At 48.4% G+C, this 26,774-nt stretch overlaps 3 protein-coding genes across 6 annotated transcripts; 1 reads left to right on the top strand and 2 right to left on the bottom strand.

The window, feature by feature from the left end:
• The first annotated feature begins 9,653 nt into the window (after positions 1-9,653).
• LOC109743310 (65-kDa microtubule-associated protein 1) lies at positions 9,654-14,322 on the top strand. Its single transcript, XM_020302390.4, has 10 exons — positions 9,654-9,837; positions 10,929-11,013; positions 11,200-11,409; positions 11,617-11,874; positions 12,244-12,459; positions 12,565-12,720; positions 12,816-13,127; positions 13,315-13,402; positions 13,560-13,708; positions 13,818-14,322. Exons 2-10 carry the CDS (start codon positions 10,942-10,944, stop codon positions 14,097-14,099), a joined length of 1,743 nt encoding a protein of 580 aa, XP_020157979.1. The 5' UTR covers positions 9,654-9,837; positions 10,929-10,941; the 3' UTR covers positions 14,100-14,322.
• On the bottom strand, positions 14,304-19,012 carry LOC109743311 (protein IQ-DOMAIN 33). Of its 4 annotated transcripts, XM_020302391.3 has the most exons (7): positions 18,666-19,012; positions 17,863-18,027; positions 16,071-17,788; positions 15,670-15,993; positions 15,340-15,570; positions 15,090-15,203; positions 14,304-15,028 (listed from the first exon to the last, which is right to left on the bottom strand). In XM_020302391.3, the coding sequence occupies exons 3-7, from the start codon at positions 16,161-16,163 to the stop codon at positions 14,525-14,527; spliced, it is 1,266 nt and encodes a 421-aa protein (XP_020157980.1). In that variant the 5' UTR covers positions 16,164-17,788; positions 17,863-18,027; positions 18,666-19,012; the 3' UTR covers positions 14,304-14,524. The 4 variants fall into 4 exon arrangements, with proteins under 4 accessions (XP_020157980.1, XP_073361076.1, XP_040250404.1 ...); XM_073504975.1 differs by lacking the exon at positions 16,071-17,788; XM_040394470.2 differs by lacking the exon at positions 16,071-17,788 and having other exon boundaries at positions 17,863-17,961.
• Positions 18,869-20,965, bottom strand: LOC109743317 (pentatricopeptide repeat-containing protein At1g03540). Its single transcript, XM_040394468.3, has one exon. It carries the CDS (start codon positions 20,868-20,870, stop codon positions 19,029-19,031), a length of 1,842 nt encoding a protein of 613 aa, XP_040250402.1. The 5' UTR covers positions 20,871-20,965; the 3' UTR covers positions 18,869-19,028.
• Positions 20,966-26,774: the final 5,809 nt, after the last annotated feature.

Genomic DNA, 26,774 nt, shown 5'->3' with positions numbered 1-26,774 from the left:
GCCGCCACGCATCGAGTCGCCGGCCCACCCTAGCCCAGATGGAGCCCGAAAGGGCCCAGATCTGGGTCGCGCGGGCGCCGCCGGCCACCAGCACCGCCACGCCGCCCGGCGGCCAACGGCCGCGCCGCCGCACCGAGAACCACGAAGCTCGCCGGACTCCCGCCGCCGAACCCCACCGCAGCAGCTGAGCAGCACCGCCGCCATCGGGAGGCCCCCGCGCCCCCCAAGAGCAAGCGGGTGTAACGCCCACGATGCGGCTATATCTCCCACGTGTCGAGGCACGACTTAGAGGCATAACCGCATAGTGGTTTTGTCGCAAGAAGGGTCATCTTCACACAATCCCATGTAATGAACAAGAAGGGGATAAAGAGTTGGCTTACAATCGCCACTTCACACAATACATAATTAATATCATCATTTATCATCCAAAATACAATCATATAGACCGACTACGGTCAAAATCCAGATGAAAATAAGACAACCCAAAATGCTAGATCCCCGATCGTCCCAACTGGGCTCCACTACTGATCATCAGGAAAAGACACATAGTAACGACCACGTTCCTCGTCGAACTCCCACTTGAGATCGACGCCATCGTCTGCACTGGCATCGTCGGCACCTGCAACTGGTGTTGGAAGTATCTGTGAGTCACGGGGACTCAGCAATCTCACACCCGCGAGATCAAGACTATTTAAGCTTGTAGAACAAGGAGGTGCAAAAAGGTGGAGCTGCAGCGGCAAAAGCATGTAAGGTGGCTAACTGCGCAAATGAGAGCGAGAAGAGAAGCAAAGGAGCGGTCGTCATCTAGCAATGACCAAGAAGTGATCCTGAACACCTACTTACGTCAAACATAACACAGACCGTGTTCACCTCCCGGACTCCGCCGAGAAGAGACCATCACGGTTACACACGCACTTGGTGTATTTTAATAGGGTCAAGTGACAAGTTATCTACAACCGGACATTAACAAATTCCCATCTGCCTCATAACCGCGGGCACGGCTTTCGAAAGATAATACCCTGCAGGGGTGTCCCAACTTAGCCCATCATAAGCTCTCACGGTCAACGAAGGATAAACCTTCTCCCGGAAAGACCCGATCAGTCTCGGAATCCCGGTTTACAAGACATCTCGACAATGGTAAAACAAGACCAGCAAAGCCTCCCGAATGTGCCGACAAATCCCGATAGGAGCTGCACATATCTCGTTCTCAGGGCACACCGGATGTCCAAGCTTCCGATAGGCCAGACCAGAGTTGCCCCTGGTGGCCACCGGCGACTGACAGTTTGGACCAATACTCAGAGGAGCACTGGCCCGGGGGTTTAAAATAAAGATGACCCTCGGGCTCTAGAAAACCCGGGGGAAAAAGGTATAGGTCGCAAATGGTAAAACCAAGGTTGGGCCTTGCTGGAGGAGTTTTATTCAAGGCGAACTGTCAAGGGGGTCCCATAAATCACCCGACCGCGTAAGGAACGCAAACTCAAGGAACATAATCCCGGTATAATAGTAACTAGGGCGGCAAGAGTGGAACAAAACACCAGGCATAAGGCCGAGCCTTCCACCCTTTACCAATTATATAGATGCATTAATTAAATAAGAGATATTGTGATATCCCAACATATCCATGTTCCGACATGGAACAAACTTCAACTTCACCTGCAGCTAGCAACGCTATAAGAGGGGCTGAGCAAAAGCGGTAACATAGCCAAACAACGGTTTGCTAGGAAAGGATGATTAGAGGCTGACATGGCTAAAATAGGAGACATGATATAGCAAGTGATAGGTAGCGGAGCATGGCAATAGAGCGAACAACTAGCATAGCAAAGATAGAAGTGATTTCGAGGGGTGGTCATCTTGCCTGCAAGATTCTCAGAGTTGTCGAAAGTTTGATCCTCGTAAGCGTACTCAACAGGTTCCTCGTTCACGAACTCGTCTCCCGGCTCTACCCAAGACAAGAACACAAACAAACGGAACCACAATCAGCAACGAGAAAATGCGCAAGCAACATGATGCAAAACATGTATGATATGCAAGATATGATATGCGATGCATATGCGTGCTCCGGAAGGAAAATGATGAACATGGTAGTAACTTGGCAAACCAAGCATGCCACTGGAAAGATGAGATGATTTCGGTCTAAATCGATATAAAGATCACCGGAATCGGATGCACGGTTTGCAAATGGCGAGCAAAACAAGAATGACACTAATCTGCGATAAACAGCAAAATAGCATTTAAAATGCAACAAGCAACAATGCTACAGCACCCCAACATAGCAACAAAGCACATGGCAGTAATCTACAGGAGATGCTTGACAAAATATGAACACTGAGCTACTGCTAGTTCACAACATATCAAGCTCAAACAAGCATGGCAAAAGTGCAAAAGATTACAGGTTCACAGACTTAGTGAAAAACTGGACATGGCAGAAATCAGCATCAGGTAGCAATGTTCAGAGCACGAAATCAACATGTTACAGGAACTTAACATAGCAAAACAAGGCATGGTAGTGTTCTACTAAATGCACATGACAAAAGTCCCTTACTGACCATAAGCCAAAAAGGACCAGAAGATATGATGGCAAGCATGTAAACATAGCAAGTTTCGTGATCAGGTTTTAGACTTGGCAGAAAACAGAGCATGGCAGAAATATTAATATATAGGCCTCTTTGTGAGCTTGATGCACTCAATACAGAGCAATTCATGACAAAACAAGCATACCTACAGCAAGATGGCATGTTTATGAAGCTATCCATGGTAAGAACAATTACATAGCATGTATGGATCAACTACAATAAGCTTGGCGAAAATGCATGTCATGTTAAGAATCTGCCAGAAATATTTTATAGCAAAAGTAGAGCAAGATTGGGTCATGCTATGGTGCTTTAAAATTGCAAAAAATTGCTGCAATGGATCAATTACAACTATATCTACAAAACATCCTTACTGAACAACTCCAAAATATGCATGGATCTCTATGTAGCATCAAGTTTACATGGCAACAAAATTACAGCAGACAAAGACTTAGAGAAATCACCAAGTCCCTGAAATCAGAATTATTACGGGGCCTACTTTGCATGCTTGTGCTAGTCACCACAGAGATCACAAAAATACATGGACTATACCACTGAAAAGATGGCATGGCATACTTCAAAACACATGTAGAGCTCATGCTCAAAAGATGCACAGATTAAATGATACAAAAATGACAAATCTCCAAGTTCTGACAAGAACCAGAGATTAACAGCAACTAGCCCTCTTCCAACGAAGATTTGGGCATCAAGATGACCTCTAATGAAAATGGTGCAATTGAACAAAATGAAGAGCATCACGAGACGAACAATTTGACATATTATACGCGCTAATCGGAGCTACATGCACAAAGTTATCGCATCTCGAACAGAAGCACATGCTGATGAAAATCCAGACTTAGAGAAAAAAGGGGGGTTTCGAGGAAAGTCAACGGGCTCACGGGGGGAGATCCAGATCGGGGCCGGGTCGCTCGCCGGCGACGGTGAAGGAAGGAGAGGAGGCGCGGCGGCCCGAGGGAGGCGTGGCCGGCGGCGGGCGGAGGGGCGCCGGAGGAGGGGCGCCGGCGGCGGGGCCGGAGGAGGCGGCGCCGGGGCGGCGGGCACGGCGCCGGCGGCGGAGAAGGCGAGCCGGCCGGCGGCGATGGCGGCGGCGGCGGGGCCGGCCGTCGGTGGCGGCGCGCGGCGGGGCCGGCGGCGGGGCGCGGCGGCGGCGCGGGCGGGCGGCGGCGCGGGCTCGGGCGGGCCCGCTGCGGGCTTCGCGGGCCGGCGGCGGCGGTTGGACGTGTCCGGCTCCGCCCGGACGTGTCCGGCGGCGGAGTGGGACCAGGGCTAGGGTTCGTCTGTGATTTCGTTTTTCGGGATGCCCACTTATAAATAGGTAGAGGGAGCTAGGAGGCTCCAAATGAGGTGCGGTTTTCGCCCACACGATCGTGATCGAACGACCTAGAGCATGGAAGAGAGTTTGGTGGGTTTTGGGCTGGTTTTGGAGGGGTTTTTGCGGATACTCAAATGGACATTGCGGAGGCCCGGTTAACCAATGGAGTACCAAACGACCTCCGAATGAAACGAAACTTGACCGGTAGGCTCCGGGTGGTATATTAAGACCACTTGACAAGCCTCGGTCCATTCCGAGAAAGTTTGATACACGCACACGAAAGAAAACAAGAGGGGTGCACCGGAGGAGATAGGAGCGCCGGATTGGAAAACGGACAACGGGGAAAATGCTCGGATGCATGAGACGGACACGTATGCGAATGCAATGCACATGATGACATGATATGAAAATGCATGACATGACAAAATACAAAATGAAAAACAAAACCCGACAACGGAGGGAAAAACATATCACATAGCCGGAAATGGCAAGAGTCGGAGTTACAAAAATGGCAAGTTACATGCGGGGTGTTACAGCGGGGAAGGGACGGCCCGCCGCCGCCAGCGCCGCGCGGGCAGGGCCCGGCGGCTCCGGCCGGCGGCGGCGGGGAGGGAGATGGACGGGGAGGAGGCCGAAGGAGAGGGGGCAGGGGGCCGCCCGTCGCCGGGGAGGGGGGGCGAGCGGGCAGACGGGAGCGCACTTCCGTTGCCGATCTCGCGAAATTTGTAGTGGCGGCGGCGGCTGGGATTCGAGGCCCCCATGACGACTGCAATGCAAGCGGGGACGCCTTCTTCTTCAGCTCCAGTGGCACCAACTCCACCTTCGACAGCCATTGTAAGTACCTCAAACCGCATTCTTGCTTACCTAGCTTCGTAGATCTACACCGGAGAGGGGTAGTGGATTTGATAGGCGGTAAGGGCTTGTAGGCCTCTTTAGCGATGCTTGCTGCTCCACCTCCGACGGCAATGCTATTTTCCCGATGAAGACACATGGTTTTTTTTTTCAGATCCGTAGATTCGATTCATTGCGGCAGGCAATGTGCATGTCAGTCCGCAGCTTTGGGCCGCCACGCACCGCCTAGCTTCCAAGACGTGCTCTCGGTCAACCGCTTGGCACTGAAGTCCATAGTGTCGGGGAGAAGGGAGGCAGCGGTGGTGCCTCTACACACCCATGACCGTCGAACCAAGTTGGGTCATGAGCTGAGAGAACAAATGTCATGTTGCGTCTGTGTCCAAATGGACATTGACGACATGGCAATGCTTGTCGTCCCGACGACTTTCCAAAAGTCCCTCAAGGAGTAGCTGAAGATCCCCATTCCTCGTTGCATACTGGTGTCTGCCTGCGGGTGGTGTGACAAGTGGGTGAAGGTGGCCAAGTTCGACACAAGTAGATACCCGCAACATTGCAAGTTCAGCGCACGATCCCGGGCACTGGGCACAACTTGTAACATACTGACATCCTTTCTTGCTTCGCACCCACTGTCTCTTTTATCATAACACATGCATACATGTCACCTCATCAAAGACAACATAACATACATGAGATTTTTTCCCCACTATTAGTTGATCTCCACTACTTTTATTTATCTCAATATGCACACATCCCCACCTTACCACACATGCAACCTCATTAAGGGTCCACTCAACATGCATGTGGATTTTTTCTATTATATTATGCCACTTATATTAAACAAATATTTTTCAACTATATAATAATCAAATAAAATATATAATATGTACCTTTAGTTTTAGTTCATATATTATAAATTCAATTATTCATGTTTCATACAACCGAAACACGTTGAAATATGTTGCAACTGTTTCCGCAGTAACTTGCGGGGTATCATCTAGTTAGTATCAGTTTTGCATGTGCATGTGTGGGGTGTTAACTATTCATCGGTAAAATTTTGGCGCGTCGGCCGTTGTCGCCATCGTCTTCCCCTTCGCACCCCGTCAACCTACCCTCCAATGCTGATCGACATCACCCACGACCAGCGTCTCTGCCACCTTGATCATCCCTCTTCTATTGCACTATCGCTCACGCCGTTCCACTTTTACCCATCCTTATGATCATAAAAGTGATTGAGCAAGTCTATTACTCATTATTCCCATGTCTATTTTAGTATATTAGAAATCACTAGTTGTTTGGAATAATTTTATATTTTCAAAATATTTAACTGAATCTCATACCAAGTGGCTGTGGGAAAATACCTCTAGTGTCCAATGTACTTGTAACATATTAGTTGTGTTTCATTATGACCTAACTCGCCTATAATTTCATTTTGATACATGAGAATTTTCCGTTTCATGCTTTTCATAAGAAATTGTGTCATATATATTTACTAAAAAAGGGTTACATCTATTTATTGTCAAAATGTGGATGTAATTGAAAACTCTGAAACAATCTTTCTCAGTTTAATATAAATTATATGATGATTCATACTTGAAGGCTCGAAATGGCATGCAAAATTATATGGTTGCATAGTGTTTCCAGTATCAGCAATGTTGAATTGTAGGTAAGAAAACATGTAAAATTTAACAGAAAACACGTCTACTTGTAAAATCGATAGAATTATCCTTATACATGTTTCGATTATCACATTAAAACTTCTCTGTGCGGAGTTACAAGCCAATATAAATATACGGGAGTGAGAGGAATCCAAACAATTGCAATCCAACTCTAACCTAACGAATCCTGCATTTACTCATGAACTAATCAAATCCAGTAGTAATAGCATACTAAATATCACAACACATCCCCTTAATTTATCAAATAAACACTAATTGGGCACAAAAGATGCTACTTGACAATATCAAACCTCAGTAGATTTCCGCATGAACATTGAAGGTACAATGATTTGGTTGGATTTCCTACAATATGTCTTATCACATATTACGATGTTTTATGATTTTCATGATTCTAATGAAAATTATTTGACTGTCCAAGGTGTTTAGTAGCACCTTTTATGGTTCAATACCTTAAACATTTCCTTGACAGGGCTTCAAAACTGACTATGATAAATATTAAGTTGATCAGTGCTTGCGCGACGAACTACAATAGCACCTCCTATAAATAAACAAGCACAACATTGGTATTTTACTCGTGCATTAGTAATTGTGTGTTGAAGTCTAGTTTGATTTTTTATTGCTATGATTTTTTTACCTTGTAGATTATTGGAAAGAACACATGGCTGCGTTGTGCTAACCATGTGATTCTCCTATGTAATTGTTCAGTTTATTGTTGGTAATAGATAATGTTGAGTTGGGGACAATAAATTTTTGATGAAAAGTTAGCAAACAATGAACAAGGATGATAGATGTCAAAAATGTCAAACTTGTAGCCAATTTTTTTGGGATAAGGCAAGACGTTTTTCCGCTACTTTCTCATGACTTGAAGTTGAATAAACAATGCAAAAATTGTGCACCCTGAAAAATAAAGAAGAAGAAGAAGAAAGGGTTAAAGTTCTTAACTTGTTTTTTTTTGAACACCGGGAAGGGGCACGAAGGCCCTAGATGCTTTTATTTAGTCAAAGCGGTGGCATACAACATCAACACATAAGACCCTACAGAAAAGTGGAGATGAGTTTTACAATGAAGACTCTGGATAGAAAAATAAAAACACGATCGATGGTTGGGAGGAATGATTTTTGTGGCCCTTCGGCTGAGAATGTGACGGGTCATCGGAAGAAGCAGGCCAGCCGATGTGGGCGCCATGGCTCCTCCAAACCCACCGCGTGTGGTGCACATGATCCCCATCGTGAGCCTCCAGCTTGATGGCAGGGTTTCTTCTCGCACGTCGGGTCACCTTATTACTGAAGGAGAGCTGGGGGAGGAGAACGGAGTAGCAGTGGCTGAAGCAACACAACGCCATGGATCCGACCAAAGAGTTCCATCATAGGATTCAATAGCTAGCCCTCTATGCACCTCCGCCGTTCCGTCGTCAACACGAGCTTGAGGGAGAGGAGCACTGGGCGCTTTGTTATTCACCAAAGAGAAGAGTACTAAAAAATAAACCTACAACAACTACCAACATAACCTCTCCCCTGCTCATTGTCCGCCACCATGGCCGCCGGCGACGGGAGGAAGAGAAGCTGGCGAGGGAGGTGGAAGGAGAGATCAAAAGTTGGGGCCCCGCAAATGAGCCATTCTCGGCACGAAAAACCAGTTCAGAAAGTTCGACTGAATCACTAACTCTTCCGAGACATTCTTAACTGGTCCGGTATGCATATGCTGAACATGGAGACCACACCATTTGAAGGTGCAAGAAACATGGGCGCACCTTCCATTTTGTATGGATCATCTTGGTCATTTTGGCTATCTGGACCACTAGAAATGATATACTCCATCTAAAACAATGTTCTAGTCACTACTTTAGTGATCTAAAACGTCTTATATTTGTTTACGGAGGTAATGTCTCTAATACTCAAAGGAATTCAACCAAAACTTATATCAGGACAAAAGGAAAAACATACGCAGGGTTCCAACCCAAAAACATTTTCCCTTTTTTTAGGAAACGTTTGGGGCCGGGGCATCGGCCGAACCACTCGGCCGGTCGCGCGCGACCTGTGCGATCCCCTTCCATCGGCCCACAAATCGCTCGCCATTAACGCCCCACGCGGTTGCGCTGCTTCCTCTCTCTTTCTCTATTTCATCTCGCCGGTCCCTACCTCAGTTGGCCGTCGCCGTTCGCCGCCCCCGCCGGCCGTCCTCATCGCCGGTGGCCATCCGCGCCGGCCATCCCCATCGCCGTTCGCCGTCCTCGCTCGCCGGCCCCGGCGGAAGCTGGAACCGCGTCGTGGCCTGCTGCAACCGGTGCCCAGGAGAGCTGCCATCATGGATGGCGAGCATGGTGACGGCGAGCTGCGAGGACGGCGGCGCTCGCGCTGCAGACATGGCGGAGGCATTGCAGAACCTGCCGCACGCCCTCATGCTACAACCGTTAACCAAAATGCTTCAAACCAAGATGAAAAAAGCTTCAACCAGATACATCAAAAGCTGCAAGCAGTCATTGCCATGGCGGAGTGCTACAACCGTCGACATAAAATGCTACAACCCTTGATGAAAAAGTTTCAACCCGAAACGATAGAGAAAGCATTAACCAAGGCTGCTACAAAGAAAAAAGCTGCAACCGTTGATAGAAAAGCTTCGACCGTAGATGAAAAAAGCTACAACCATTGAAAAAGAAAGCTACAACCATACACTCCATAACCAGAAAAGTTGCATCCGTTGCAGAGAAAGCTTCAATCGTATGTGCGAAATGCTTCGACCTGCGCGTGTCGCCACCGAGCCGCAATCACAGTGGATGGCTGGCGGCCGTCGTCGACGCAATTTCGTGTAGCGATGAGCATCAACGGCGAGGGGTGGCGGCGGAGCTACAACCGGGGAAAGCTACAAGCGTCGCCGCTGCAAGCTGCAACCGCAGATGTAGTTGTTTCATGTGTCGCGGCGACCATGAGGACGACCAGTGAGGGTTGGAAGCGGCGACGGGGACGGGCGGCGAGGGTTGGAAGCGGCGACGGAGACGGGCGGCGAGGGATAGGAGGCGCGGCGCGGCGCAGCCCGAGCGAGGGGATCGAGCCGAGGAAGAAAAAGTTGGGGGCGAGTTTTTTTTTTGCTCCAGATCTAACCGCGCGCGGCTCGCATCGGACGGCCAGGGCTGGACCGGCCGAAACTGTTCGGCCGGTGCGCGGGCGCCTAGCATCGCTTTTTTTTATTCCGAACCCCCGCACTTTTCACCCCACACGCCGTTTTCTCTTCTCCCTGTCGTCCGCCTCCTCACTCCCCCCTTTGACTCCGCCCCTCCCCCACCTCTCTCTCTATCTCTCTCCTGGCGGTCGTCACCTCACGCGCACCCCGCGGTTGCAGAAACCGGAAGCCTCGTCGCGAGGGCACGAGGCCGAGAGGAAGCAAGAACCCTAGCCCGGGCAGCCCCAAGGTGAGGACGCCTCCGCGCCGCCATTGTCTCCCCCCGGTCGCCCCCCTCCCGCGGCGCTTCTCTGGTTTCCTGTCGCCTCCGCGGCGATCTCCGCCCGAAATGGGCGCCCCTGGGGTTTCTTGGCGACTGGACTAGGGGTCAGGGGCAGTTTCTTGGTCCCGTGGGTGGTTTATTTCTGGGGATTTTACTCCGGATTCCGTGGGGTTTGGGGAGGGTTTTGTCGGGTTTATTGATTTTTTTTTCTTGCGCGGCGCTCGGGTCGGTCATTTCAGCGATTTCGCTGTGTTCTCGCGCGTCCGGTTGCCTGTTTGCAACTCTGAAGGGCCAGATTGGATCTCTGGGTGCAAGAACTCGCCGGAAATTTTGGACTTTTTTTTTTTGGGAATTTAGGAGCTTTAACAGAATCGGGTAATTTTGGCGCAGTCGAATGTTGGAATAGCTCGTATGGCTAGAAATTCCAAGAAGGTCGTTATGGTTTTCTCGTTGCTGTTCTTTGTGGAGAATTGTTAAATCTAGTGCCAAATATTATCGCCAGATGGAATTTACTGTTCAGAATCTGAATGCTTCAACATTATCTGAACGTCCATAAATGTATGGTTGAAGCGACGCAAGGCATACGTGGGTCAGCAGATGAATGTATCAGAATGGCCCATTGGGCCTATCACCATTTCTTGAAAGTCTGGGAAGGTCTATGAGAGAATTCTTCTGGCAGAATTGTGTGCCATAGCCTGTATTGTGTAGTCTTGCCCATCTATCTTTATGGATTCGAGTAGCTTATGTTTGCAACTGCTATCGAAGTGATTCAGTCTGCTTTCAGAGTATCACAACAATAGATTTCGTGGTATTTAGTTTGTACAATAGATTATTTGCTAATGGTCTAAAATTGCATCATACCATGAAAATTCAGGCTCTAGTTTCATTTTTTTCTTCTGTTTGGGTGTGAGACATATAGCTTCATTGTTTGTGTAATGTGTGTAGCTTTTAGATTTTTATGGCGCTCGAAGTGAACATGCCTTGAATCATGATAGTTTCAGAGTTAAATTTGCCCTGAAATCTTGTATATGCATGATCACGTATTGCCATCATTGCAGATTTTGACCTAAAATGGGAGTGGCCGGTCACAACGATCCTTTGTTAGGTGAAACCACATGTGGGTCTTTGCTGCAGCAACTACAGGTGCTTTGCCAACTCTCCCTCCCTCTTAAGAATTATCATTTTGTTCCTCACACTTTTTGAGAGATAAATTGAAAACAATGGCAACACAAACACCATTTCAACTCATTTGCATCAATAAGAGTGAACATATCATGTTTAAGCAGGAAGATACTAGGTTTTATTTGTAACTGGTCTGTGTTATTTCAGCTGATATGGGATGAGGTTGGTGAGAGCGATGATGATCGCGACAAGATGTTACTTCAGCTAGAGCAGGAATGTTTAGATGTTTACAGGAGAAAGGTTGATCAGGCTTCTAGTTCCAGAGCTCGTCTTCTTCAACAACTTGCCAACTCCAAATCCGAGCTTACTAGACTCCTTTCTTCGCTGGGAGAACTGTCTATTTCTGGTGTTATAGTTGTAAGTATCTGGGAATAGCCCCCCAACTCCCATCTCAACCTAGGTCCTTTATATGTACATACTACCCAACTATACTTAGTTGATACTCCGTACTTAATAGTTTGTCATACATTTATTTTGCTTCTGCATTTCTGCTAGAGTTTATCTTCAAGTATAATATCTCTTCTGCTAATATAGTAAATATGTCCCCTTTCTCCTGATTTACAGCCTGACAAGACAACTGGTACAATCAAGGAGCAACTAGCAGCGACATCACCATTCTTGGAACAGCTCTGCAGGAAAAAAGAGAAGAGGGTGAAAGAGTTTGCTGATGTTCAACTCCAAATTCAAACAATACGTGGTGAAATTGCGGGTACTCTACAAGTTGGTGACCACTTGGAAATGCCCCATGTCAACGAGGATGATCTTTCAATGAAGAAATTAAATGAATTTCTTTTTGAACTACAAGCACTTCAAAAGGAAAAGGTTGGTACCGATTCCATAGTTTGCTTTGCACAAGAACTGGCTCTGTTCTGTTAATGTGCTAATATTCCAAACGTCAAAGCTTGCTGGAGCCTGAAGGCATTGTATGTTTGTGCAGTACACACATAATTTTGAATGTTTTATGTGTTTCTCAAATCCACTTCATATGCCAAGTCTGCATAACTTCAGTAATCATTACCCCCTTGATGTTGAAGTCTAAACTGTGGCATTAGCACATAATCCTGTACCATATTAATGGCCAAAGCAATAGGCTACTGATATTGCTGATGACAGTCAGTGTAATGCCTTTGGTCTGGATTATCTAAAATGACCTGACTTGAAATGGCACTCTTAATTTCTTTTGTATCGCAGAGTGATAGGTTGCACAAGATTCTTGACTTTGTGAGCTCTGTGCACGATCTTTGTTCTGTCCTTGGGATGGATTTCTTGGCCACTGTTACTGAAGTTCATCCTAGCCTCATTGACTCTGTGGGTGCTCACTCCAAGAGTGTTAGTGATGAAACAATATCCAGGCTGTCTAAGATGGTGACCGAACTTAAAGAAGAGAAAGTTAAGAGGCTTGGAAAGGTAAATTTTCAGTGAGCCTCTTGTTATTGCTTATCCTCTCTTTAGGTGTCTTTGATATCACTTCGTATGTGATCTTGTTTCTGACTAACTGCTATGCTCTCTTAGATTCAAGCTCTAGCCTCCCAGCTAACTGACCTTTGGAACTTAATGGATGCCACTGTGGAGGAACGGCAACTTTTCGATCACGTCACATGCAATATGTCCTCAACATTGGATAGAGTCACAGTTCCTGGAGCTTTGGCTCTTGATGTAATTGATCAGGTTAAGATGTGTTTTCTTCTCTCAGCGAGTTTGGTGTATTGATGTAGTAGTCCTTGTTGTTCACCTGTCACCTGACATATTTTTGCATTCTAAAGGCTGAACATGAAGTTGAAAGGCTGGATCAGCTAAAAGCTAGTAGGATGAAGGATATTGCATTCAAAAGGCAGACTGAACTTGAAGATATATATGCCCAGGCTCATATTGCAATAGATACTAGTGCTGCAAGAGATAGAATACTGTCTGTTATTGATTCTAGTATGTTCGAGCCATCAGAACTACTGGCTGATATGGAGAACCAGATACTTAAAGCAAAGGAGGAGGCCTCGAGCAGAAAGGACATATTGGAGAAGGTCGACAGGTGGATGCTAGCATGCGAAGAAGAGAGCTGGCTTGAAGACTATAGCCGGGTACGCAAAATTTGTCATGTTACCCTTTCTCTGTCTCCATTTTAATGCTCGAAAGGGAGGATATCAAGTGTGTTTCAGGCATATGGTGCTCCTTCGCACCAGCATTGTTCTTCCAATTCCATTCTCCATGAAGTTGAAACCACTTGATTGGCTGTGGACTCTCACATTGATGTTCTCTTATTGACAGGATGATAACAGATACAGCGCAACTAGAGGCGCACATCTGAACCTCAAGCGTGCGGAAAAAGCTCGTGTTTTGGTTAATAAAATCCCAGGTATGTTCTGAAAATGGTTTCTTCCTGGGAATTGCATCACATTACCTTATGGCCGCTGGCTTGGGGCTCATTATATTACGTACTTGCATGATATGTGATGGGAACGTCAGTGCTAGTCCTAACCTGACCTAACTTTTCATGCATATCTTTACTGCAGCCATTGTTGACATGCTGGTGGCGAAGACCCAGGCTTGGGAGCAAGAACACAACACAGCATTCACCTACGACGGCGTCGCACTTCTTGCGATGCTGGACGAATACAGAATCTTGAGACAGGAGAAGGAGGAAGAGAAGCGAAGAATGAGGGTGAGTACTCTTTTGTGCCGTTCCTTTTTGTCATGTCCAACGGCTATGTCCAGCGAATCATCTCCGCGTCCCATGTTTGCTCAACTGTTCTATCTGCCGTTCATTCCAGGACCAGAAGAAGATAAACGACCAGCTAGCCGCCGAGCAGGAGAAGCTGTTCGGGTCAAAGCCGAGCCCGGCCCGGCCCCAGTCTGCGAAGAAGTTGCCTGGCCCTCGGGCCAACGGCGGCGCGGTGAATGGGACGCCGAACCGGAGGCTGTCGGTGCAGCAGCAGAACGGCGTGCGATCGGCGAGCCGGGACGGCCGCAGGGAGAGTGTCAGGCCATCGGCGCCGGTGAACTACGTGGCCATCGCCAAGGACGACGCGGCTTCGCAAGCGTCTTCGACCTGACACGTATGGCTGGTGCCAGTGTCGGAGAAGTATAACTGTGCAGTAGTCCGGAGATTATAGTGCTTAGCTTAGCTTAGCTCAGCTAGGTGGAGCAAGTTGGATGTGATATAGTCATGGCGGGAGTCGCCTTTGTAACTGGATGGATCATGGATGTTCGTCTCGTGTTGTAGATCGAATGCAGCTGGTGCTATGAATAACCGACACTTTTACAAATGTTTCATCACCCGCGTGCGTACTTTATTTAGTGACCAACTTTTACACGACCGACTTGTCAGTCTTGCAGATCTCCGCACTTAAATCAGCTCGAATCATCAAACACTTCAGCACCAAGCAACTGAAAAGTAAGAGAAAAATCATGGCGACACAAAGCCAACACAGCAATCAGGATCTGACGAAGCTATGTACATCATTCCGTTGTCTCGGTTTCAGTAATCCGTCGGAGGCTGGCGGGGATCGTAGGCCTCGGCCTCGACTTGATGATCCTTCTGCAGCTGCTGCTTCTCCTCCCTCTGACGCGCCTTCTTGCTCACCTTGTGGGATCTTTGTTGGAGCCGGTGGTGGTCCGACGACGCGGCCGCCACCTTGCGCCGCGGCAGGTTCCTGGGCCCCCTGAGCCGGTTCTTGCCGGGCCTGTAGCAGCTCAGGCCGCTCCGGCCGCCGGCGCTGGAGCCGTCGAAGCTGATGGCGGACACGTCGTTGGAGCCGCAGCTCTCCTTCTCCTCGACGGCCACGTCCTGCCGCCGCCTCACCACCACCACCCGCCGCCCGGCCACCGCTGACCCGGCGTCCGTGGCGTTCTTGCTCGCGCTGTCGTCGGCGCCGGGCTCGGCCTGCCGCGTCGCCATCCACCGCTCCAGCCAGCTCCACCCCACGTTGAACTCCCCCTGCTCCGACCGCGACGACCGCTTCTTCGTGCCGCCGCTCCTCAGCTGCCGATCAAGACGAGTTGAGAAGAGACTCCCTCAAAGCTGCGACGATGTGCGTGCGTACCTGCTGCGAGAAGGCGTAGGCGAGGGCCCGCTCGCGCCGCGTGGTGGCCTCCATCTTGCTCTGGATCCTCATCCTCAGCACGTTGGAGCTCAGCGTGCTGTCGTCCCACTCCTCCTGAAACATCACATTTATATAATATAAGTTCACTGTTCATTTAGGTGCCAAATTAAGCCGTAACACTAATTTTCTTGACCAAAGTGATGCCATTGCAGTCAAGTCCCTGTGTGCTAGTACAGTGTAGCAACAGTACCTTGGCTCTGAAGACCTGGGGCCGCGGCTTCTGGCTATGGCCCGCCCGGTGCTGCGCCGACACCGACGCGCCGTCGTCGCTCAGCCGGAGGTTGCTCAGGGACTCCCCTACCTGGACCTCCACCGACGCGGCGATGGTGCACGCCGAGGCAGGGCTCTTGAGCGCTTCACCGTAGCAGCACTCTTGTCCGGAGCTTCTCCTCAGCTCCTCCTGCAGCAAGCGCCCCCTTTCCTGCGGCACGGCAAACGCACCATGATCTTCATTCAGGAGACGTAGCTAGCTAGACGCAGTCTGGGCTCTGAACCAGGATTTTTCATTCAGGAAACGCACCATGAACCTCCTGAATGCGGACTGGATCAGCGTCGCCGCCTCGTCCTCGGTGAACGGCTTCGTCCGCTCGCCGGGGCTCCACTGAACGTGCACTTGTTCAGCGTGGCCGTGTGCGCCGCCGTTCACGTCACGGCGACGCTGATCGGCTGCCGCCGGAGCTTGGGCGTCCTGCGTCATCGCGCAGGTCTCAAAGCTCCTGGCCGAGACCGTCCCGTCATCGTCGTCCTCCCCGTCCTCGGCACCCGCGCCGTTCTCGTCGCCGCACAGGTACAGGTACAGCCTCAGAGAGCCCCACCTCCTCTTGTGGTCGCCGGGGCTCCTTTCCTGCGAAGAAGAAGAATGTCAACATTGCGGCGGCAGACTGAACTCTCGAGCTGCTGTTGAGAATGCAATGCACGCACGCTGTGGCCGCCGCGTCCGCCGCCGGCCGACGAGGAGGAGCCGCAGGGGCTCTTGGAGAGGACTCTCCGGACAATGCCGCCGGCGAGGCCCATGGGTGAACCGCGCCGTGCCAAGGCCCTGACTCGCTGACTCACTGACGAGCCCGATCCAAGGCGACGGAGCCGTGCGTGTGGCTAGCTGGGTGCCCTTATAGCGACGGCACCACCACCCGGCTATCGGCCACGGACTCACTGGACTCGCGCGGTACGGAGCAGAGAGGTGGTGAATCCAACCAAAACAGGCAGAGATGAGATGCGATGCGGTTGCTTTGGTTCGGTGCAACTTTGCGTGTGTAAAGGCAGGCGCAGGCGCGGGCGCGCGTTTGATTGGCGGATCCGCACACGCCGCGGTGGCCTTGATGATGACAGACAGGGAGAGACGAGGCCCCATGTGTTGGGCTTTCTTTTGGGTCTGGCAGAGGAGAGGAGGCAAGGGGGGCTTTAGAGCTGGACTGGAGCGTCTTCTTCCACACTGCTCTCCCTCTTTTGGACATGTTCTAAAACGATCTGGTTACTAACTTCAGGGGGAGGAGGGGGTTAGTAGTGGTTAAGAGGCCGTGTTTCGCCATGGCTATCATCACTTGGCATCCGGACAGTCACCGTCAGTCCATTCATCCATCATGGAGGGGTACAGGCTTCGACCTCCGGCTGTCGACCTCTTGCCTGGGCGGTTGCCGCCGTACGCAGTTCGGGTACAGACATGGATCTGTCGGCAGGGGCTTACTTATATTAGCCTTCTCACGGAGAGTGAGGAAATAAAGGAGATTAGCGGGGAAGAATGCCCGGAGATAAAGGCTCTAGACGTGCGCCCTTTTACACTGGATCCTCACATGGCTTCGCTCGCCTTCGCCTCATCCAACCTAACCTTTTGTTTTGTTTGGCCTTGCTTGCTCCAGGGTGCACCCATATTCCCTTCTCCCCTCTCCTACGGCCCTACTCTCAAACCGCACCACGCTGCAGATTTCTCATCACCATATCATACGATAAAAGCTCACAGAGCAGCACACTAGGTTCGGTACCCGCCTGCCTGGTGCCTGCCTGGTGACAGCAACCGGCAGGATCTCAGAGCCCGGACCTCAACTCAAGTCAAGTCTCGACTCTGAACTGAAGCCTCGACCGTGGCCGACGCATGAATCCTGTGGCACCGGTCTTCATTTCGCTGTGCCAAACCCAAGCCAGTCGAAAAACACAGCTCCGAGCCTCAGGTCGAACTGTGCTGACAGCGCAAATCCCTTGAACTGCTCCTTCAATTATACTCCCTCCGTTCCAAATTAATTTGAACTAAAACCACGACGAGTAATCTGGAACGGAGGGAGTAGTTCATGGACGGGCAGAGGAGTAACGGCAGGGGTTTCACCGGCCTGGTCAGTTTCATCCGAGAGGCGAGAGTCCAAGAACAGCTGAAGAATTTTCACCACCGCTCCTGGCTGAATCCACCACCCGGCGTCGGCTGGTGTAATGGGGAAACCAAAGCAGAAACCGATTTAGGGTGTAGTGAACGACGTACAACCGGTGAGCTGGATGCCGCATCTGTCGGAGATCTGATGACATGAGCTAGGAGTTTGAGTTTGACAGCTGGGTGTCCTAGACTGAAGCCCAGGATGAAGCGTCATCGGCATAGGCAGGCCAGGCGTGTCTCCGAATTGTCCCTCGTTTCGAGCACATCTGACGTATGTATGCTGCAGTACCAATGACCGGTTATGCGGATCAGGCAGGGCCATCAATCATCATCATACTAGGTAGGAGTACTTACCAGTGGCTCCACGCGTTCAATCATTCTGCATCTCTGCTGCACCAATCACAATCGGCCGCGGGGTAAGGGCTCTCTCCTCGCATCCTGAGAGCATTATCTCTGGATTTACAAGTACCACTAGATCAAGCACGGAGGTCATGAAATAACCAAGCATCGATCAAGCGCCTGTGATTTAGCATAGGGCCATATGCTTCAGTTAATATCATTGTCTAAGGCTTAACACTTTTTTTTCTCTCAAACACACATCAAAATGCATGTTGCTTGTATATATTCACTAAAATGGCGTAATCTGATGTTAAACCTATACATTTTCTTTGTTCCATGGAAGAGAATTGAGATGGTAGGCAATACAATCCTTGATACTATACATAGGTGCTAATCATTACTACTTGTGACAACGACTAACAATGTTCTGTGATTTCAGTCTCATGAATGTTAAGAGGAAATAAACAGGAAGCACCAAAAGAAGCTTGTCTACGAAAACTATTTACTTGCATCAAACTGTACAACTGCGTTCAAATCAAGCATAATATGCAGGAAATGTTTTGAGATTCTTGCATATGCCATATATGTTAAAGATTAATTCAAGCTCAAGACACAGTGATACACAGATGCCTTTGAGAAAAAAGAACACAAAGCTACCCTACAAAAATATTCTAAAATGTCTCTGCAGTTGGATTAGTATAGCAGGTTAGCCTGCTAGTACCTATGCTATCCATTATTAATGGAAGCGAGCATTTTTCATCTCTCTGAGCAGAGACATAAGTAAAACAATTACAGAGCCAAGTACAGAGAAAACGTACTTGTGGTTACAAATGAAGCCAATAAGTAGACAGCCTGTCTGAGAGTCCCACTTCTGTGTTAATGGTGGCTAAGGCCACATCCCATCCAAGCCTGCCATGTCAAATAAGGGCATTGCACCCACATAAACACATATGCCGCAAAGCATATACGAATATATGTGCTCAACAAATTATTCATGTCTCTATCAACTGACGCGTTGAACTTTGCAAGACACCAGCTGGTATCAATTTTCAGGGATGCAGCTATAACAGTAGAGCATTTTGGGAACAATACATGCTAGAATTCATCCCAAACTCCGAATGACTCATAAGCCAATCACAGGACAGAATCGCCAACAAAAGCAGAGACAGAAAATGTTAAGGTCAGTTGTCACATGTGATGATGTCCTCGGAGGCTACTAGTTCTGAAGCTGCCCCATTAACATTTGACATATGTTGTTTGCTTCTGTTTACATCAATCCAGCTCATTCCGGGCTCCTTTTCGACCTTTCTTGATCTCATCAGCCTCCTTATCTCTAAAGCATCTTCCCACCGTCCAACTGTTCTGTACACATTTTCAAGAAGAACGTAGCTCAAGTGGTACTGAGGCTTTAACTCCATCATTTTCTTGGCAACCCTTTCTGCTACATCTGGGTTTGAATGTGTGGAAGAAGCACCAAGGATTGGTGCCCACAAGGACGAATCATCTCTGAAAGGTGACTTGTTTATCAGATCTTCAGCCTCCTCCAGAAGTTCTACTCTGCTGAGAAGATCAACAATGCAATTGTAGTGTTCGATTCCGGGGGCAATGCCATAGTCTTTGCTCATAGATTTGAAGTAGTTCCGTCCTTGCTCAACCATTCCAGTATGATTACATGCAAAAAGAACACCAATGAAACTGACGTAGTCGGGTTTCGCCCCTTCGCTGACCATCCGATTGAACAAATTGATAGCGTGCTCAGCATGGCCATTCTGAGCGAAGCCGCCAATCATGGCATTCCAAGTAATTGTGTTACGGACACTGCTTGCTTCAAAAACTCTATAAGCATAGTCTACAGCGCCACATTTTGCATATAGGTCTACAAGTGCAGACTCAACAACCACATCTCTCCAGCCTCCACTCCTCAGAAACCGGCAATGGATCTCTTTTCCTGGCTTTACAGAAGATAGGCCAGCACATGCCCTTAGAATAGTCCCCAAGCTATATGAGTCATCGCATTCCCTATCCATCTGTCGAAACAGCACAAGAACCTTCTCGTACTCTGTGTTATTGCAATAACCTCCAAGCAACGCACACCATGAAACTGCATTCCTGACCTGCATCTTGTCAAACACCTTGCGTGCCTCCAACATCGCCCCGCACTTGGCGTACATGTCGAGCGTGCTGCTCTCCACGATCACATTCCCACAAAGACCACGGGTCAGTACCTGAGCATGCGCCACGCGGCCCTGCCTCACCCTCCTCAAGTTCCCTAGCGCTGTCATCATTGAACCAAATGTGCAGCCATCCAGCTCAACCCCATTCGTCATGACCATAGTCCGGAACCATCTCACAGCCTCCTCAAACCAATCGTTCCGCACAAATGCTGATAACAGCGAGGTGTAGCATATCCCATCAGGGGCGCGCATTTCCTCGAACGCCTTCCGTGCATCACCTGGCGAAGCCGCATGGCCGTACATGTCGACTAGCGCACTCAGCACGATGTCATCGTCGCTGAATCCGCGGACAAGGATGCTCCCGTGGACGCAGGCGCCCGCGTTGCGGTCGTGGAGCACAGCGCAGGCCTTGACGGCGGCGGAGAATGCGTGGGCGTTGGGTGAGACGCCGTCCGCGCCGGCGGCCATGGACCTGAGCGACTGGAGAGCGCGGCGGGGAAGCCCCGCGTGGAGGAACGCGGCGAGGATGGAGGAGTGCGCGACGACGTCGCGCTGAGGGAGGTCGTCGAACGCCCTGAGCGCGTGGGGTAGGTGGCGCGGGAGGCGGACGTAGAAGGCGAGGAGGGCGTTGGCGAGGTAGCGGTCGTTGAGGAGGCCCGCGCGCGCGGCGCGGGCGTGGAGGCAGTACCCGAGACGGGGCGGCGGGTGGCGGAGGAGGACGGCGGCGAGGGAGAGGGGGGACGAGGCGTGCGCGGCCGCGAGGCGCGCCGCGGCGGGTAGGTCCTGGGCGTCGAGGAGGCGGAGTACGTCGTGGTGGGGCGCGGACAAGGCGATCCTCGGTGGGGGCATCGGAGCGCGACGCTCCAGCCGCCGGGGCGTGGCGCGATGTTCCGGCGTGGTGTTCTTTTCTCTATTTTCCCCTGGGGAATGCAGCGCACAAGAAAGACTTAAATTTTATACCGGACGAGGCGATTCGGTGCTCAGTCTCAGCCGCGATGAACAGAAATTCAAAAAGAATACTAGAAAGATTAAAAAAATTCTGATTTCCTTTTGCACGGAAGATAATTTGATACGCGAGGTGCTCTACAAAATTTAGATCATTTAGACACCTGAGCAGTTCTCAGCAAAAAAAAACAACTTTAGGGTCTGGAATTTTTTTTATTGTTCATGTATTGTTCTGACCCAATTTACCTTTTTTGCTGAGAGCTACTCATATGTTCAAATGATCTGAAATTTGGAGCGCACCGCACGCACAAAATTATCTTTCATAAAAAAGCGGATTTTTAACTATTTTTTGAAATGTTCTCTTCACCGCGTGCAGAAAGCCTGGGCTAGAAATGGGTATTCGTTTCATACCTGCCTTTCGTGGGACCGACCGACTGATGCCAAATTACTACTGTATGTGTTTCTTTTATCCTTACATTATACTCCCTCCTCCCAATACTCTTGTCTTAAATTTGTGTAAATACAAATGTATATAATAGTTTTGGGCATAGCTAATATATATATAGTAATACTATTCATCATCCAGGTTGCAGAATAAATAATTCTTCACCCGAGGTAATCTTACGATCGCTTCATAAATAAATTACGTTTGGAATACAAATTGTTACATTCATATTGATTAACTATGTAAAATTTAGTATAAGAAAACAAAAAATAGGTTATAAGACCAGAAATATCGCATTTTATGTATGTTTTTACGTTCGTAACTTTACATAACATAAAATAATTTTTACGGCGAGTATATATTTTCTTATGTTCTCTTTTTACGTATGCAATAAGAGAAAATTTACGAAACCTAAAAATACGGTGAATTGACCTCAAAATAGAGAGGGGGTGAAGAATAACTATTCCTCACCCAGGATGACGAATAGCGCGATATGAGATTAGCATGGAATGACCTTGTTTGAAACATTTTATGATCTGACATTTTTACTAGGCGTTGACGACGACGGCCGCGATTAAACAGTAGTCAAAGAGTTAAGTGTCTGCGGTGGTGATGGTGACAAAGAATAGAAAGGAGTTTTTCCTCTCCCCAACTCAAACCCCTTCTAATCTACCTTGAGTCGAGCATTTTTTGGTGGATCTTGTCCCCTTATGTTGGTTGAGGACCTTGAGGTATTCTCCTTCGGTTATCTTAGGGTGTGTTTGGTTTAAGAACAAAGTGGAATGAGATGTGATGGTTCCATTCTATCGAAATGGCTTGAATCTTGTTGTTTTGGTTGCATTTTTTAGCACCATATCAAACCCTAGTTTTGCATTTTTTCTAAATTTTGGGCCATGTTTGTTGCTCTCCATTGATTAGTTTATTTTGGGTTCAAATAAATAACAATGTGCTTTTGTACCACATATAACCATTGACTTGGATTTGAGATAGAATATTTTTAGTGATAAAGAAAAAATAGGAATGATGTATTTGTATGTATAGGTGCAAATAAATTTGAATGTCATGTTGTTTTAGCACATATGTGATGATCATGGCATAGTTGAAGACATGATTGAGTGATCACATTGCTTTGATGCATGGCAATGCATCGTTGAATATGTGGCGTAAGTAGAAGTATGTTATGTTGGTTGCAATGTATCTATATGGTGAAACTTTCGCAATGTTTCCCCCAATGTATAGATGTAAGAGTCAAGTGAAATAGATGTGTCATGTTCATATGTATGGACGTGTAATGTTGTTTGGTCATGTGTGTGGTTGATGACATTTTCGAATCCATGTATATGTTTGACTCAGAAGCTGAAGGAAATATGCCCTAGAGGCAATAATAAAGTTGTATTTTATATTTCCTTATATCATGATAAATGTTTATTATTCATGCTAGAATTGTATCAACTGGAAACTTGATACATGTGTGGATACATAGACAAAACACCGTGTCCCTAGTAAGCCTCTACTAGACTAGCTCGTTGATCAAAGATGGTTAAGTTTCCTAACCATAGACATGTGTTGTCATTTGATGAACGGGATCACATCATTAGGAGAATGATGTGATGGACATGACCCATCCGTTAGCTTAGCATATTGATCGTTCAATTTTATTGCTATAGCTTTCTTCATGTCATATACATATTCCTTTGACTATGAGATTATGCAACTCCCGGATACAAGAGGAATACCTTGTGTGCTATCAAACGTCACAACGTAACTGGGTGATTATAAAGATGCTCTACAGGTATCTCCGAAGGTGTTTGTTGGGTTGGCATAGATCGAGATTAGGATTTGTCACTCCGAGTATCGGAGAGGTATCTCTGGGCCCTCTCGGTAATGCACATCATAATAAGCCTTGCAAGCAATGTGACTAATGAGTTAGTTGCGGGATGATGTATTACAGAACGAGTAAAGAGACTTACCGGTAACGAGATTGAACTAGGTATGAAGATACCGACGATCGAATCTCGGGCAAGTAACATACCGATGACAAAGGGAATAACGTATGTTGTCATTGCGGTACGACCGATAAAGATCTTCGTAGAATATGTAGGAACCAATATGAGCATCCAGGTTCCGCTATTGGTTATTGACTGTCTCGGTCATGTCTACATAGTTCTCGAACCCGTAGGGTCCGCACGCTTAACATTCGATGACAATTTTGTATTATATGAGTTATGTGATTTGGTGACCGAATGTTGTTCGGAGTCCCGAATGAGATCACGAACATGACAAGGAGTCTCGAAATGGTCGAGAGGTAAAGATCCATATATAGGACGATAGTATTCGGACACCGGAAGTGTTCCGGGGGTACCGGGTATGTATCGGGTCACCGGAAGGGCTTCTGGGCATCCCCCCGGCAACTACATAGGCCTAATGGGCCAAGAAGGGGACAGACCAGCCCCTAGGGGGCTGGTGCGCCCCATGTAGGCTGAAATAAGGGGGAAGGAAAGAGGAGAAGAGGGAAAGGAAGGGGAGGGATTCGGCCTCCCCCTTCCTTCTCTCCTCCCTCCTCCTTCCTCCCCCCTCCGGATGAATATGGAAGGGGGGAGGCCGAACTGGGAGGCGCCCAAGTAGGATTCCTCCTACTTGGGGTGCCCCCTTTGCTGCCTCTCCTCCCCTCCAACCTATATATATGAGGGGGGGGGCACCGCTAGAACACACAACATTGATTCCTAGCCGTGTGCTGCGCCCCCGTCCACAGTTTACGCCTCTAGTCATATCTTCGTAGTGCTTAGACGAAGCCCTATGCGGATCACTTCACCATCACCGTCACCACGCCGTTGTGCTGATAGAACTCTCCCTCGACACTTTGCTGGATCAAGAGTTCGAGGGACGTCATCGAGCTGAACGTGGATAGAACTCGGAGGTGCCGTACGTTCGGTGCTTGACCGGTCGGAACGAGAAGAAGTTCGACTACATCAACCGCGTTGTCAAACGCTTCCGCTTTTGGTCTACAAGGGTACGTGGACACACTCTCCCCCTCTCATTTCTATGCATCTCCTAGATAGATCTTGCGTGAGCTTAGGATTTTTTTTTGAAAATTGCATGCTACGTTCCCTAACAGTGGCATCAGAACCAGGTCAATGCGTAGATGATATGCACGAGTAGAACACAAAGAGTTGTGGGCGGTGATCATCATACTGCTTACCACCAATGTCTTATTTTGATCCGGCGGTATTGTTGGATGAAGCGGCCCGGGCCAACCTTACATGACCACGTTCATGAGACCGGTTCCACCGACAGACATGCAACTAGTTTTGCATAAAGGTGGCTGGCGGGTGTCTGTTTCTCCAACTTTAGTTGAATCGAATTTGACTGTGGTCGGTCCTTGTTGAAGGTTAAAACAACAAACTTGATAAATCACCGTTGTGGTTTTGATGCGTAGGTAAGAACGGTTCTTACTAGAAGCCCGTAGCAGCCACGTAAAACTTGCAACAACAAAGTAGAGAACGTCTAACTTGTTTTTGCAGGGCATGTTGTGATGTGATATGGTCAAGACATGATATGATATACGTTATTGTATGAGATGATCATGTTTTGTAAAAGTTATCGGCAACTGGCAGGAGCCTTATGGTTGTCGCTTTATTGTATGAAAGGCAAACGCCATATAATTACTTTACTTTATCACTATGCGTTAGAGATAGTTGTAGAAGCAATAGTTGGCGAGACGACCACGACGCTACGATGGAGATCAAAGGTGTCAAGCCAGTGACGATGGAGATCATGACGGCATTTTTGAAGGAAATATGCCCTAGAGGCAATAATTAAGTTGTTATTTCTATTTCCTTATATCATGATAAATGTTTATTATTCATGCTAGAATTGTATTAACCGAAAACTTAGTACATGTGTGAATATATAGACAAACAGAGTGTCACTAGTATGCCTCTACTTGACTAGCTCGTTAATCAAAGATGGTTAAGTTTCCTAGCCATAGACATGAGTTGTCATTTGATTAATGGGATCACATCGTTAGAGAATGATGTGATTGACAAGACCCATCTATTAGCTTAGCACGATGATCGTTTAGTTTGTTGCTATTGCTTTCTTCATGACTTATACATGTTCCTATGACTATGAGATTAGGCAACTCCCGAATACCGGAGGAACACTTAGTGTGCTATAAAACATCACAACGTAACTGGGTGATTATAAAGATGCTCTACAGGTATCTCCGATGGTGTTTGTTGAGTTGGCATAGATCGAGATTAGGATTTGTCACGTCGATTGTCGGAGAGGTATGGGCCCTCTCGGTAATGCACATCACTATAAGCCTTGCAAGCAATGTGACTAATGAGTTAGTTGCGGGATGTTGCATTACGGAACGAGTAAAGAGACTTGTCGGTAACGAGATTGAACTAGGTATTGAAATAACGACGATCGAATCTCGGGCAAGTAACATACCGATGACAAAGGGAACAACATATGTTGTTATGCGGTTTGACCGATAAAGATCTTCGTAGAATATGTGGGAGCCAATATGAGCATCGAGGTTCCGCTATTAGTTATTGACCGGAGATGAGTCTCGGTCATGTCTACATAGTTCTCGAACCCGTAGGGTCCGCACGCTTAACATTCGGTGACGATCGGTATTATGAGTTTATGTGTTTTGATGTACCGAAGGTTGTTCGGAGTCCCGGATGTGATCACGGACATGACGAGGAGTCTCTAAATGGTCGAGACATGAAGGTTGATATATTGGAAGGTTATGTTTGGACAACGGAAAGGTTTCGGATGAGTTCGGGCATTTTCCGGAGTACCCGGGGGTTACCGGAACCCCCCGGGGAGTTAATGGGCCTTAATGGGCCATGGTGGAAGAGAGGAGGAGGCGGCCAAGTGGAGGAGGCGCGCCCCCAAGCTCAATCCGAATTGGGGAGGGGGCCGGCCCCCCTTTCCTTCCTCTCCCTCTTCCCTTCCCCCCTCCTAGTTGGACTAGGAAAGGGGAGAAACCTACTCCTAGTAGGAGTAGGAATCCCCCCTTGGGGCGCGCCATAGGAGGCCGGCCCTCCCCCTCCTCCACTCCTTTATATACGGGGGAGGGGGGCACCCCATAGACACACAAGTTGATCTTAGCCGTGCGCGGTGCCCCCTCCATAGATTTCCACCTCGGTCATATTGTCGTAGTGCTTAGGCGAAGCCCTGCGTCGGTAACTTCATCATCACCGTCACCACGCCATTGTGCTGATGAAACTCTCCCTCGGCCTTAGCTAGATCTAGAGTTCATGGGACGTCTCCGAGCTGAACGTGTGCAGATCGCGGAGGTGCCGTGCGTTTGGTACTTGATCGGTTGGATCGCGAAGACGTTCGACTAC

Source organism: Aegilops tauschii, chromosome 7 (assembly GCF_002575655.3).
Source record: "Aegilops tauschii subsp. strangulata cultivar AL8/78 chromosome 7, Aet v6.0, whole genome shotgun sequence".
Lineage (NCBI taxonomy): Eukaryota > Viridiplantae > Streptophyta > Magnoliopsida > Poales > Poaceae > Aegilops > Aegilops tauschii.
Note: the sequence above shows the minus strand (reverse complement) of the source record. Positions and strands in the feature narration are given on the sequence as shown.